At 63.4% G+C, this 11,928-nt stretch overlaps 1 protein-coding gene across 2 annotated transcripts in view; it reads left to right on the top strand.

Moving 5' to 3' along the window:
• The first annotated feature begins 1,818 nt into the window (after positions 1–1,818).
• The window catches only part of CHID1 (chitinase domain containing 1), an 11,549-nt gene continuing 1,439 nt past the window's right edge, over positions 1,819–11,928 (top strand). Inside the window, exons 1-10 of one of the 2 annotated variants that reach the window (XM_005859218.2) lie at positions 1,819–2,234; positions 2,625–2,774; positions 2,947–3,079; positions 4,080–4,124; positions 4,820–4,926; positions 5,192–5,253; positions 6,927–7,019; positions 9,392–9,493; positions 9,904–10,059; positions 10,462–11,002. In XM_005859218.2, coding sequence (XP_005859280.1) covers positions 2,124–2,234; positions 2,625–2,774; positions 2,947–3,079; positions 4,080–4,124; positions 4,820–4,926; positions 5,192–5,253; positions 6,927–7,019; positions 9,392–9,493; positions 9,904–10,059; positions 10,462–10,735 — 1,233 coding nt within the window. In that variant the 5' untranslated portion in view covers positions 1,819–2,123 and the 3' untranslated portion in view covers positions 10,736–11,002. Of the gene's footprint in view, positions 2,235–2,624; positions 2,775–2,946; positions 3,080–4,079; positions 4,125–4,819; positions 4,927–5,191; positions 5,254–6,926; positions 7,020–9,391; positions 9,494–9,903; positions 10,060–10,461; positions 11,003–11,928 lie in introns of those variants that run through there. The other variant, XM_005859221.2, reaches the window with a different exon arrangement.

Raw genomic sequence — 11,928 nt, forward strand, 5'->3', positions numbered from 1 at the left:
ATCTGATTTGTAAGAGAGAGCCCTTTAGGTGTTATGCATAGATAATGGGTAGGAATCTGCTGGCAAGTGTGTTCTGAGTACTTGTTTTCCTCATTGTTTCTTTATATATTCCTTATGTGTATGCATATACACATGTGTATGTGTCCTAGAGGCCCAGTGCACAAAATTTGTGCACTGGAGCGGGGGTCCCTCAGCTCAGCCCGTGCCCTCTCACAGTCCGGGAGCCCTGTGATCCATCGCCCCTACAGAGCGAGGCCCCGCCCACCCACTGCAGCGCTGCCACTGGGTAGCCTGGGCCTCCCTCTACAGGGTGATCATGGGGCGATGGCCAGGCCCCCGGCCAATCGCATCGCACCTGCCTTGGCTGGCCTGGCGCCAGTGGGTGTCACAGCGTGGTCGTCTGGAGGGTCGTCCGGACAATCGTTCTGCTGTTCAGTCTTTCGGTCAATTTGCATATTATACTTTTATTACTATAGATGCATATGTAAAGGGTGTCCCGAAATTCACGCAAGATTTGAATTTTACGCCATTTGTGCCGTAAAGTGTTGCCAACGGAAAAAAAAGATAGCGTGACAGCTGACAGTTCAGGGTTATTAAAAATGGAGCGCTACACGAAAGAACGCCGCGTTTTCATTGTTGAGCAATATTTTAAAAATAATGAAGTAGATGCTGATTTTTTGAACAAAATCATCTTTAGCGATGAGGCTCATTTTCATCTTGATGGCTTGATTAATAGACAAAATTGTCCCATTTGGGGTTCAGAAAATCCACGAGTGATTGTTGAGAAACAAATGCATCCACAACGTGTCACTGTTTGGTGCGGATTTTGGGCTGGAGGCATCGTCGTACCATTTTTCTTCGAAAATGCGGCTGCTCAGGCAATAACAGTTAATGGTGCTCGCTATCGCAACATGATAATCCAGTTTTTTGTGCCTAAATTACAAGATATAGATGTGGACGACATGTGGTTTCAACAAGATGGTGCCACATGCCATACAGCCTGAGAAACAATTCAATTACTGCGTGAGTCATTTCCTGGTCGTGTAGTTTCCCGTTTTGGTGATCAGAATTGGCCGCCCAGATCATGCGATTTAATGCCGTTGGACTTTTTTCTTTGGGGTTTTTTGAAGTCTAGGTTTATGCCAACAAGCCCACGACCACCCACGCCTTGAAGGAGGAAATTGAGCGCTGTATCAACGAAATTCAGCCACATTTATGCAAAAACGGTCATGGAAAATTTCAACAAAAGAGTGCGTATGTGCCAGCAAAGCCGTGGAGGCCATTTACCCAATATGCTATTCCATACATAACCCTATACCGTATACTTTATGAGTCAATAAAAGATTTACAATTTTTAATTATAAACCTGTGTTTTCTATCAAAATTACTTCTTGCGTGAATTTGGGACACCCTGTTTTTTGTCTCTAAGTGGAAGTTTTGTGTTCTCGCGCGGTAAGCTCTATTGGTGTTTTTTCTGTGACCTCTAGCGTCGCGTCGCGCACGGAGCTGGAACAGCCTCCCGACTCCGAGGTGACGTGAACAGGCGCCCGCGTCTTCTCCAGTTTCCGTGGCTCTGTTATGCAGTGAAGCCCTCTGACCGGACCTCTTTGTTTTGTTTTTAATAATTTTTTTTTTTTTCGGAGAGAGAGAAAGGGAGGGATAGAAACCTTAATGATGAAAGAGAATCATGGATCGGCTGCCTCCTGCACACTCCACACGAGATCGAGCCCGAAACCCGGGCCTGTGCCCTGACCAGGAATCGAACCATGACCTCCTGGTTCATAGGTCAATGCTCAACCACTGAGCCATGCTGGCCGGGCTTCTTTGGGTTTTTGATGGGGAGGGAGAGCCAGCATTCTCCTAGTGGGCCGGCAGCGGTCAGCATGGCCCCAAGGCAGGGAGGCAGGGAAGCCCCCCTGGCTGGCTGTGAGGGAAATGGGCCCAGCGGTGCTGGAAGCTGGACTCAGGCACTTGGGGCTGGTCCAGGGCAGGGCTGTGTCCTGGGGCCAACAATGCCCAGCCCGGTGCCCTGAGGACCCAGGCCCCGCTATGAGGTCTCCAGGCGCTCTGCTCTCTCTGCAGCCCCCTGGACTCCGAGCTTGCACCCCCTGCGACTGCCCGCCATGAAGGCGCTCCTCCGCGTGCTCTGGCTCGCTCTGGCCTGCGGCTCTGCTCACACCACCCTGTCAAAGTCAGACGCCAAAAAGGCTGCCTCCAAGACCCTGCAGGAGAAGGTAAGGTGGTGGGAGCCTGGCCGCAGGGCTGCCCCTTTGCACCTTCTCTCTCCCCACGGGGGCCCTGTGTCCACGTGGCCTGGGAGCGGGAGGCTGGGGGGCGTGGCGGTGTGCTGACAGGGCGGCCGCAGGGAGCAGCTCCCTGCCCTGGGCCTGTCTCGTGTGCCATGTCCAAATTTCAGCCCTCACCCGCTTTCCGCTGCTTTCAGCACCAGCACTCGTCCTGGATCATCTGTGAAGTCCAGTCGGGGAGGCAGAGCCTGTCTGCAGGGACTGTCAGCTCCGCGGGGCGGGCCTCCCCCTGCGTCCCCTGGCTGAACCGAGAGGCCGCTCTGCCGGGTCCCGCCTCTGCCTGCGGGCGCTGACGCTTCCCCGTTCCCTTTGCTCCAGACTCAGTTTGCAGAGAAGCCTGTCCAGGACCGGGGGCTGGTGGTGACGGACCCCAGAGCCGAGGACGTGGTTCTGGAGCATCGCAGCTACTGCTCGGCCAAGGCCCGGGAGCGGCACTTCGCTGGGGACGTCCTGGGCTACGTCACTCCGGTGAGCTGGCCCCGGCGGACGGGGTTGTCCCAAGGGCACGGCGGCGCTGGGGTCTGCATGCTCACCTCCCCAGGCCCCGCTGCCGTGGGGTGCAGCGGAACGGCGCAGGGTCCTCTGGGGGCTCGTCTGCCTGGCCAGCTGCAGGGACTCACCGGCCTCTGTCCTCCGCCAGTGGAACAGCCACGGCTACGACGTCACCAAGGTCTTTGGGGCCAAGTTCACGCTGATCTCACCCGTGTGGCTGCAGCTGAAGAGGCATGGCCGCGAGTTGTTCGAGGTCACGGGCCTCCACGACGTGGACCAAGGTTCTCACCTGTTCGTCTCCCGGCCCAGGGGGGGTGTGAGTGTGAGCCTGTGTGTGAGAGCATGCGTGTGTCCGTGTGTGAGAGCATGCGTGTGTCTGTGTGAGAGCATGCATGTGTCCGTGTGTGAGAGCATGTGTGTGTGTGTGTGTGTGAGAACATGTGTGTGTCCGTGTGTGAGAGCATGCGTGTGGTGACTGCCCAGGGTCGGCCTGCACCCCCGTCCTCTTGGCGGGTGGTGCATGATGTCCAGGAGGGGCGTCTGGGGGGGCTGTTCAGCTTCTTGAAAGCTGAGTCTGGAGCGAAGAGAAGATGCATGTGTCCGTGTGTGAGAGCATGTGTGTGTCCGTGTGAGAGCATGCGTGTGGTGACTGCCTGGGGTCGGCCTGCACCCCCGTCCTCTTGGCGGGTGGTGCATGATGTCCAGGAGGGGCGTCTGGGGGGGCTGTTCAGCTTCTTGAAAGCTGAGTCTGGAGCGAAGAGAAGAAGAGAAGCGTCAGTGTCCGCGGCCTCTGGTTCAGCCAGGGCGGTGCTGGTCACCCCGTGCCGCTGACCGGAGACGGCGGGGGAGGCCCTCCCCGCGGAGCTGCCATCGCTGCAGATGTGCTCTTTCCCGGGCGCCCTGTCTGACTCGCTCACCACGGGCCATCACAGGACTCTAGGCGGGTCCGGGGAGGAGCGCGTTTGTGGGCCTGAGCCTGAGCTTACATGGCTGTCCCCCTTCCGGGTCCAGAGAGGACACACGTCAGCCAGTTGTAGAGCCTCGAGACCCAGAGCAGCTCCTGATGCCAGGAGGGCAGCGTCAGAGTGTGGCTGCCGGACCCCCTCAGCTCCAAGCAACAGTCCCGGTGTCTGAGCTGCCCGCCCAGGCTGCTCTGTGGGGAGGCGGCCCCCAGACCTCCCCATCAGCTCCCCGCTGTTCTCCCATCGTGCAGCGTTTTCCTCCATGGGGGTAGGTGTGGGGCTGTGTCCCCAAATTGACTGTCCTCTCCCTGCCCCATAGGGTGGATGCGTGCGGTCCGGAAGCAGGCCAAGGGCCTCCGTATAGGTGAGTCCAGGGCGTGGAGGTGGTCAGGGCAGCAGCCCTTAGACCACAGGCCACGGGATGGAGGTCTGGTTGGTGTGACCTCCTGCGAGTGGATGAGTGGGCCCCAGGGTGATCCAGCGCATCGGTCACTCCCCCACCCGCTCAGAAACGTGGCCAGCCAGCTTTCGTGGCCCTGGTCCAGCTGGGGTCCTGTGGCCCTATGCCCACCCGGCCTCAGCCCAGCATGGCCAGTCCTTCTTCACCAATTTCTTCACTCACGAGCGAGGGTCTGGGGCCCAAGCCCGAGAGTAACACCAACCCCGCCCCGTCCCGGAGAACACAGCTGGCTAGCGAGGGAGGGTCCCAAAGTGCAGTGGGATCCGTGGGGTCTGGTGAGTTGGGGGCAGGCTGGGAGCAGGAGCCAGGAGGAGGCGCTAGAGGAGACATGTGGTTGGCGGTGTGGGGAGCCGCGGGCAGGGGCAGGTCTGGGTGGGAGATGGTCCAGTGGGAGCCAGGAGCAAAGAGCAGAGTGTGGGGTCTGGGCAGCCGGAACCAGCGAGTATGGGCACACGGGTTGGCATCTCCACCCTTCTACCCCCGGGCCCGCCCTCACCAGGCCATGAGCTGCTGGGATGACCACGCTGGGTGCCCATGGTCACTCTGGGTGGGGCCGAGCACAGGAGGGTCACGCTGCCTGTGCGGGCCTGTGCCCCCAGTGCCTCGGCTCCTGTTTGAGGACTGGACACATAAGGACTTCCAGAGCGTGTGGGACAGCGAGGACGAGATCGAGGAGCTCAGCAGGACCCTGCTCCTGGTCGCCAAGGTGAGGCCTGGCGCTCCCCAGGCGGGGCCCTGCCTCGGGTGACGCACAGCTGTCCTCAGGCCCCAGGGCTTGGGTTGGGTGGGGAGGGACATGAGTGGACAGCACATAGGAGAGCCCTGGCCGCTCTTCCTGTGGTCTGTGGGGACCCCCACTTCGGTGCCTGTGGCTTGAGCCTCGGGCCATGACCTTTGTGGTGGGCGAGGGGGCTGCCTCCCATGCTTCCCTCCTGTTCACGGGCCGTCCTCACCGTCCCGGGTCCTTTCAGAGCCAGCATTTCGATGGCTTCGTGGTGGAGGTGTGGAGCCAGCTGCTGAGCCAGAAGCACGTGTGAGTGGTGGAGGCAGAGCCCCAGGGGTCCCGTGGAGGCCGGAGGAGGGACGGGGAGCCCACTTGGGTGGAGGCCTTGGTCCCACAGACGAGGCTCTGCTGGCCTGCCCTGCGCCTGCCCTGCAGGTGGCAGGGGGAGCAGGAGCCTCCCCGCAGGGCGCCCAGGCAGTGCCACAGTCGGGCTCGCACACCAGCAGGGGGTGTTGCTGAGCACGAGGAGCCTGCCCAGGGCCCGAGGAGAGGCTGGCGAGCACAGCCAGGCCCTCCCATTGACGGCCATGGGGCTCCGGGAAAGAACAGCCGCCCAGACCACACTCCCCTGGGCCAGAGAGACCAGCAGGGCGGAGTGGTGGAGAGTCACCCGCAGCAGCCACCGCCCTGGCCTGTCAGGGACATGGGGCCACCCCACCGAGGGCAGGGACCAAGCTCTCCTGCCGGGCATTGTGGCCGAGGCTCCACAGAAGAAGCACGTGTGAGTGGTGGAGGCAGAGCCCCAGGGGTCCCGTGGAGGCCGGAGGAGGGACGGGGAGCCCACTTGGGTGGAGGCCTTGGTCCCACAGACGCGGCTCTGCTGGCCTGCCCTGCGCCTGCCCTGCAGATGGCGGGGGGAGCAGGAGCCTCCCCACAGGGCGCCCAGGCAGTGCTGCAGTCGGGCTCGCACACCAGCAGGGGGTGCTGCTGAGCACAAGGAGCCTGCCCAGGGCCCGAGGAGAGGCTGGCAAGCACAGCCAGGCCCTCCATTGACGGCCATGGGGCTCCGGGAAAGAACAGCCGCCCAGGCCACACTCCCCTGGGCCAGAGAGACCAGCAGGGCGGAGTGATGGAGAGTCACCCGCAGCAGCCACCGCCCTGGCCTGTCAGGGACATGGGGCCACCCCACCGAGGGCAGGGACCAAGCTCTCCTGCCGGGCATTGTGGCCGAGGCTCCACAGAGGCGGGTGCAGCCACAGGCCCACACCGGGCGGTGGACGCCTTCAGCCCTTTTGTTTACTCACTCTTTTCTTTTAATTTATTTCTTTTAGAGAAATATTAGTTTGTTGTTCCACTTACTGATGCATTCATCGGTTGCTTCCTTTATGTGCCCTGACGGGGATCAAACCCGCAGCCTTGGCGAATCCGGGTGTCCCCCTAAGAGCCAGCTGCCCCCCTTCTGTTGTGAAGCTGCAGGCGGCCTCGGCCCACGTGGAAGCAGAGTCCCCACAAGGACCTGTCTTCCAGGGCAGGTGGGAGACACACCGTCAGGTGCAAGGGGAACGGGACCCCCCACCCCCCAGGCTCCGAGACAGACGTGCCAGGAGCCGGCGCCAGGGGCCCTCTGCCCTGGGGGGTGGCGCAGCGGCAGGGGTCCCTGCTCCCCACGCTCAGGCCCCTGCACCAGCCGGTGCTTCTGAAGGCTCCCTGTCCGTCCGCCTGTGCTGGGCCGAGGCCGGTTTGGAGAGGGTGGATGGAGCCGGGAGAGCCTGCTGCCACCCAGTCAGGCCTCGCACTCCGCGTCCACTTGGACCACATGGGCGGTCCTGGGGCACACAGGAGGGACGCCACGGGCAGCGTGTGGACCCTGAGCCGGTGTCCGAGGGCTGGGGCATCTTCCAGGGCAGGAAGTGCCGTGAGGGGCGCCTGCCCAACCCCGGGCTCGGTCCGGTCTCCTGGGCTGACCTCACGTTTCTTCCCAGGGGCCTCATCCACCTGCTCACCCACATCGCCGAGGCGCTGCACCAGGCCCGGCTGCTGATCATCCTGGTCATCCCTCCGGCTGTCACCCCTGGGTAAGCGCCCCACTCGCTCAGGCTGGGAGATGGAAACGGGCTGGCCCCAGGCCGCGTCCCTGAACCCACACCCGGGAAGACGTGTTGAAAGTCCCTCAGTCTGAGGGATGGAGTCTTTCAGACACACTTCCGCTCGCCCTCAGACGAGGCCCTGGCCCTGGGGAGCTCAGGCGGCAGTCGGGGCTCCTTCCAGAACCTGGTGGACGGGGAGGTGGAGGGGTCCAGGCGCTGTGGCTGTCATGTCTGCCCTGCCCAAGGCGCAGGTCAGGGCCAGGGCAGACCCGGTAAAGGGGCAGGGCAGTGGTGGGGAGGGCCACAGAGGCCCGAGGGGACCAGGTTAGATGCACCTCAGCCTGCGATGTCCACTGAGGATGCTCGCAGGTCGATCGACTCACAGAAACGACCCAGCGAGGCTCACAGAGAGCCTGCAGACTCTGGGGCATCTGGGACAGGTGCCCCTAAAAGCAGGCACTGTTCTCTGGGGAGAGTGTGCCTGGCTGCCTGCCCGCCCGCACTCGGCCCTTAGGCCCCACGGTGCCCACACTTCCAGGGTCCCCATCTGGCCGGTGGGCTGACAGGCTGGATTTCAGACCTGTGTCCACAGCCGGCACCCATCCCAGAGCAGGACTGGTGGTGCTCCCCCAGGAGCGAGCCAGCCGGAGCCCGTGCCCCTCCCCCCCACACGTGTGCATTCATATGTGCGGGACACACGTGATGGGGCTGGCAGACTCGAGCACCCGAGCGGGCTTGGTTGCAGACACACAGTGCCCATTCCCTGGGTCTCCTGGTTTCTTGGGTGGTTCGGGGCAGCTCACGCACTAGTTCTGTGACTGGAGCCGGGACCCTGCCTGCAGCCCCCTCCCCGGCCCAGGCCGTCCACTGGCATGGAGCCTCACAGCTTTCGGCCAGTGCGGAGAGCAGACTCGCAGTAGCTGTGCTGAGGGGGCAGAGGTGGACACCCCTGGAGGGACAGCTGGGACCCCCTCTACCCTGGAACCTTCAAGCCCAGCTCCTGGCACCTAGGCAGGAAGTGGACATGTGAGCCGGGGTCACCGGTCCCTCCCCCAGCCACCGCAGGAGGAAGCTCTGTGGGCATGGGGGCCTGGGGTGCTGGAGGGAGGGACCGGGGCCACTGTGCCTGGGGCTTCGGGCACGTCCCCTGGTCCCTCCCGGCAGCCAGGTGTGTGCTGACAGGTGTGCGTTCAGGGCGGGCTGGCTGCGGGGCCTTGGGAGCCATCTCCTCGTTGTCGCTTACCCTCCTCCGCGGCACTGCTCCCAGCACCTCCACAGCAGCTCTCACTGCACAGCCTGTGCTCTGGGAGGGGCCTGTGTGCAGGGCAGGGCGGGCGCCTTTGTCTGCTGTGCTGTGTCTGGGGCCCTCCCAGCAGCGCTGACCTTGCGCTCTGCTCCCAAGGTCACAGCCCGCCCCCATGGAGCCGCCACTGATCTGGTGGGCGTGGAGGTTTTGCTCTGCTTCACGCTCTCATGGAGATGCGAGTGTGCAGCACAATGCACTGGCTTGATCGGAGCCGGCGCCCTCCTGGGCTGGCCCCGGCATGTCCTCCTGGGCTCTGGCCAGCTCCTGCTCAGCCTCGGGGAGCTCACCTCTAACACAGACCTGCTGAGCCCAGCCCCCACGCGCTGGCCCTGCCACCAGTGCCCACTCAGACAGCCTGGTGGGCAGATGTCCACCTTGATGTGGGCTGTTCCCCTCCCCCACCCCCTCTAGCCACACCTGGGTTCCCCATGGCTTCTGGCAGGCAGTCACCCCATGGTCAGAAGACCCTGATGGGGTGCCCCTCTGCACAGAAGCCCATCCCACTCACCTGGGGCTGAGGACAGCCTGCACCAGAGTGTGGTGGCTCGGGACAGCGGCCACAGGCCACCTGTGGGTGTGGGACAGGCATGGAGGGTGGCGTTGGATGCGGAAGGCAGGGGTCCAGGCTGGGAGGCTGAGGAGCCTGTAGGCCAGTGGTCCCCTCTGACCCTTGTGGTGTAGGTGGGCTCATGCTGAGTGGACCAGCAGGGAGGGGCAGTTGATAGCTGGTGGGAATGGCTGGGAATGTGGGGAGCAGATGTGGGCCTCCTAGTAGTGGGCCAGCCTTCGCCTGTCACCATTTAGGGGCAGAGGGTTGGGGGTCTTGGTGGGGGAACAAGGCCCTAGAGGCGACCCCGTGGGCCATGTGGCCCTGACCATGCTGCAGGCCGTCCCCTGTAGCCGAGTGCTGAGTTATTTCCAGGAGTGACCTGAGGTCCTGGAGTGGCAAGGAGAGGGCAGTGGGCTGCAAACCCCCACCGCCAGCTGCTCTGACTCAGCTCGGGGGCCGGCAGGCTGTGCGATGGGCCCTGGGGGCCGTGCTTGTCTCGTGCAGGACCGACCAGCTGGGCATGTTCACAAACAAGGAGTTGGAGCAACTGGGCCCTGTGCTGGACGGCTTCAGCCTCATGACCTACGACTACCCGTCCCCGCAGCAGTGAGTAGATTCTGGGCCCTGTGAGCCCTGCCGGGTGCACGCGTGCTCACCACCAGCAGGGCTGACGCGGGAAGGCCAGGCCTGGCTCCCCACTGGCCAGCTCAGGACCACAGCTGCCAGCTGTTCCAGGGTGGAGGGCCCAGCCTGTTCTCCAAAGCCCAGGATTGGCCTGGCAGCCTTTCGCTTTGGGGGCATATGACAGATGGCAACAGACAGCCCCCAGGGGCATACTCTCCGGGTGTCCTGCCCCCAAGGTTGGCCCAGGGGAAGCAGATAGAGACAGGAGTGTCCAGCAGAAGGCACCAGGGGAGGCTCGCTGACTGCTGCCCCTTCCCACTGTGCGCGGACCCTCGCCCCAGCTTGGGAGGCCTCTGCCTGACACTGAAGCCCACTCCCCCCTCGCCCGGCAGGCCTGGCCCCAATGCTCCGCTGTCCTGGGTGCGAGCCTGTGTCCAGGTCCTGGACCCCAAGTCCAAGTGGCGGAGCAAGATCCTCCTGGGGCTCAACTTCTACGGCATGGACTACTCGGCCGCCAGGGACTCCCGCGAGCCGGTCATCGGGGCCAGGTGAGCTGGGGCTCCGTCACAGGGCAGCCTCCGGTGCGGCCCCGCCCCCTGGCCCAGGGGCCTCTGGGGGGGTTTTATTTCCATCTTCACGTCCCGGGGCTGCTGCCCGCCTTGTCTCATCCGCTCTGATCCACTCGGCCTTTTCCTGTCACGGTTGGCCCAGTGGCTGGTTCTGGGTCTTCTCTCGTCTTCCCTGTCGCGTGTCAGCTCTGCACCTGCGTCGGTTGGCTCTGGGTCCGGTCACCAGCCCTCGGGCCTGCGCTCTGGGTGGGGTGCCAGGTGCCCGTTTGTTCCCTGGAAACCACGTGAGCCACTGCTCTTCTCAAGTCCTGGTCCTGTCAGTGGAGAGCGTGTCCAGGGACCGCGGTCTGGGCGCGCTGCTGCAGCCGTTGTCCTTCACAGGGGTCTCTGTGATCAGAACCCTCGTTCCTGGACAGAACCTCCTCCTCGGAAGGTCCCCCCCGCCCTCCTCTATTCCCCGCCACATCCCTGGCCTGCAGGGGTGTTGGCCTTGAGAGACCACCGTCCTAGCTCAGGCCCCTGCACAGACACCGCAGACGGCACACACCACTCACTGCCCGTCCTGGAGGCTGGAGCCCGCGGCCTCCCTCCTGGGCGTGTGGACGCCGTCTCCTCCCCGTGTCCCGCGTGGTCCCGGTGCGTGTCTGTGTCCTGATCCCCTCTTCTCATGAGGACCCCAGTGACCTCACTTAACCTCAGTCACCCCAGTCAGGCTCAGACTCTAACACAGGGACCTGGGCACAGTTCATCTCCAACCCACCTGGGGGGAGGGGTCATCATTTCCTCACTGGACGTGGGCCCAGCAGTAGCTCACCCAGTGGGGTTGTTGGAGCCCTAACCCAGCTTGCGGGTCAGATGACAAAGGGCTCCACGCGGCCCCCAGTGGCCACAGCTCCAGCTGTTCTGAGGAGGGGCCAGGGGCTGCAAAAAGGCATTCTGATCTGAAGGTATCTGTGTGTGTGTGTGCGCGTGCGAGTGCACGTGGAGGGGTGTGCACCTGTTCGCACACGCACACCAGCTGCTCTCCGATGCATTGGGTCGGGCTGCTCCCAGTCAGGGGTGGAAGGCTGTATCCCATCCGGGCGGCAGCCCCTGCCGACCTCCCCTCCCTGACAGAGAGGCCAGCGGGCCCGGCTTCAGGGGGTCTGAGGGAAGCAGGTGGTGGAGAGGGGGCCGGGGGCCCAGGGTGTGGCTGGCTGCCTCGCCCGTGCTGCACCCCAGCCTCACCTGGCAGGAGCCGATGCTGCCGCCCAGCAGGGCCTCCCCAGGGGCCAAATAACTGCGCAGAGCACCAGCGCTGACAAGCAGCTGCGGCTCGGGCCTCAAGGGCAAGTGGAGGTCAGCGCCCACTTTGGTCCTGCAGGAGGGGGGCTGAGGGGGACGTGGGTGAAGAGAGCAGGCCTGGGACAGGCAGGCAGGTCAGCTGGAGGCTTTCAGATCAGGCCAGGGTCACGTCTGCCTCGAGGGAGAGCTGTGGTTTGGGCGGTGCCACAGCACCTTCCCTGGGGTCCGAGTCTGTGACCAGAATGAGGGTCGGCGTGGATTGAGTGCAGGGCTGTGGGGGGGTCAGGAGGGACGTCCCCTCCCTCCAGGGGCACCTGGAAGGCCGTTGTGCCCCCCACAGGACCATCCCAAGCTAAGGGCAGCCTGTGGTCAGGGACGTTGTTGATTGACAGTGATTCGCTGCACAGAGGAAGGGCGCACAGAGGGGTGACAGGCGTGGCCACCAGCCCCAGTGAGCTGCCCACCATGTGGCATGAGGCCCCCGTGAGCCTCTGGCAGGATGTCAGACCTTCGTGGAATTCTGGGCAGGGCCGGGCCCTTGTTCATGCGTCCTGCCCTGGCCCC

Source organism: Myotis brandtii, unplaced genomic scaffold, assembly GCF_000412655.1.
Source record: "Myotis brandtii unplaced genomic scaffold, ASM41265v1 scaffold1236, whole genome shotgun sequence".
NCBI classification, from domain to species: Eukaryota; Metazoa; Chordata; class Mammalia; order Chiroptera; family Vespertilionidae; genus Myotis; species Myotis brandtii.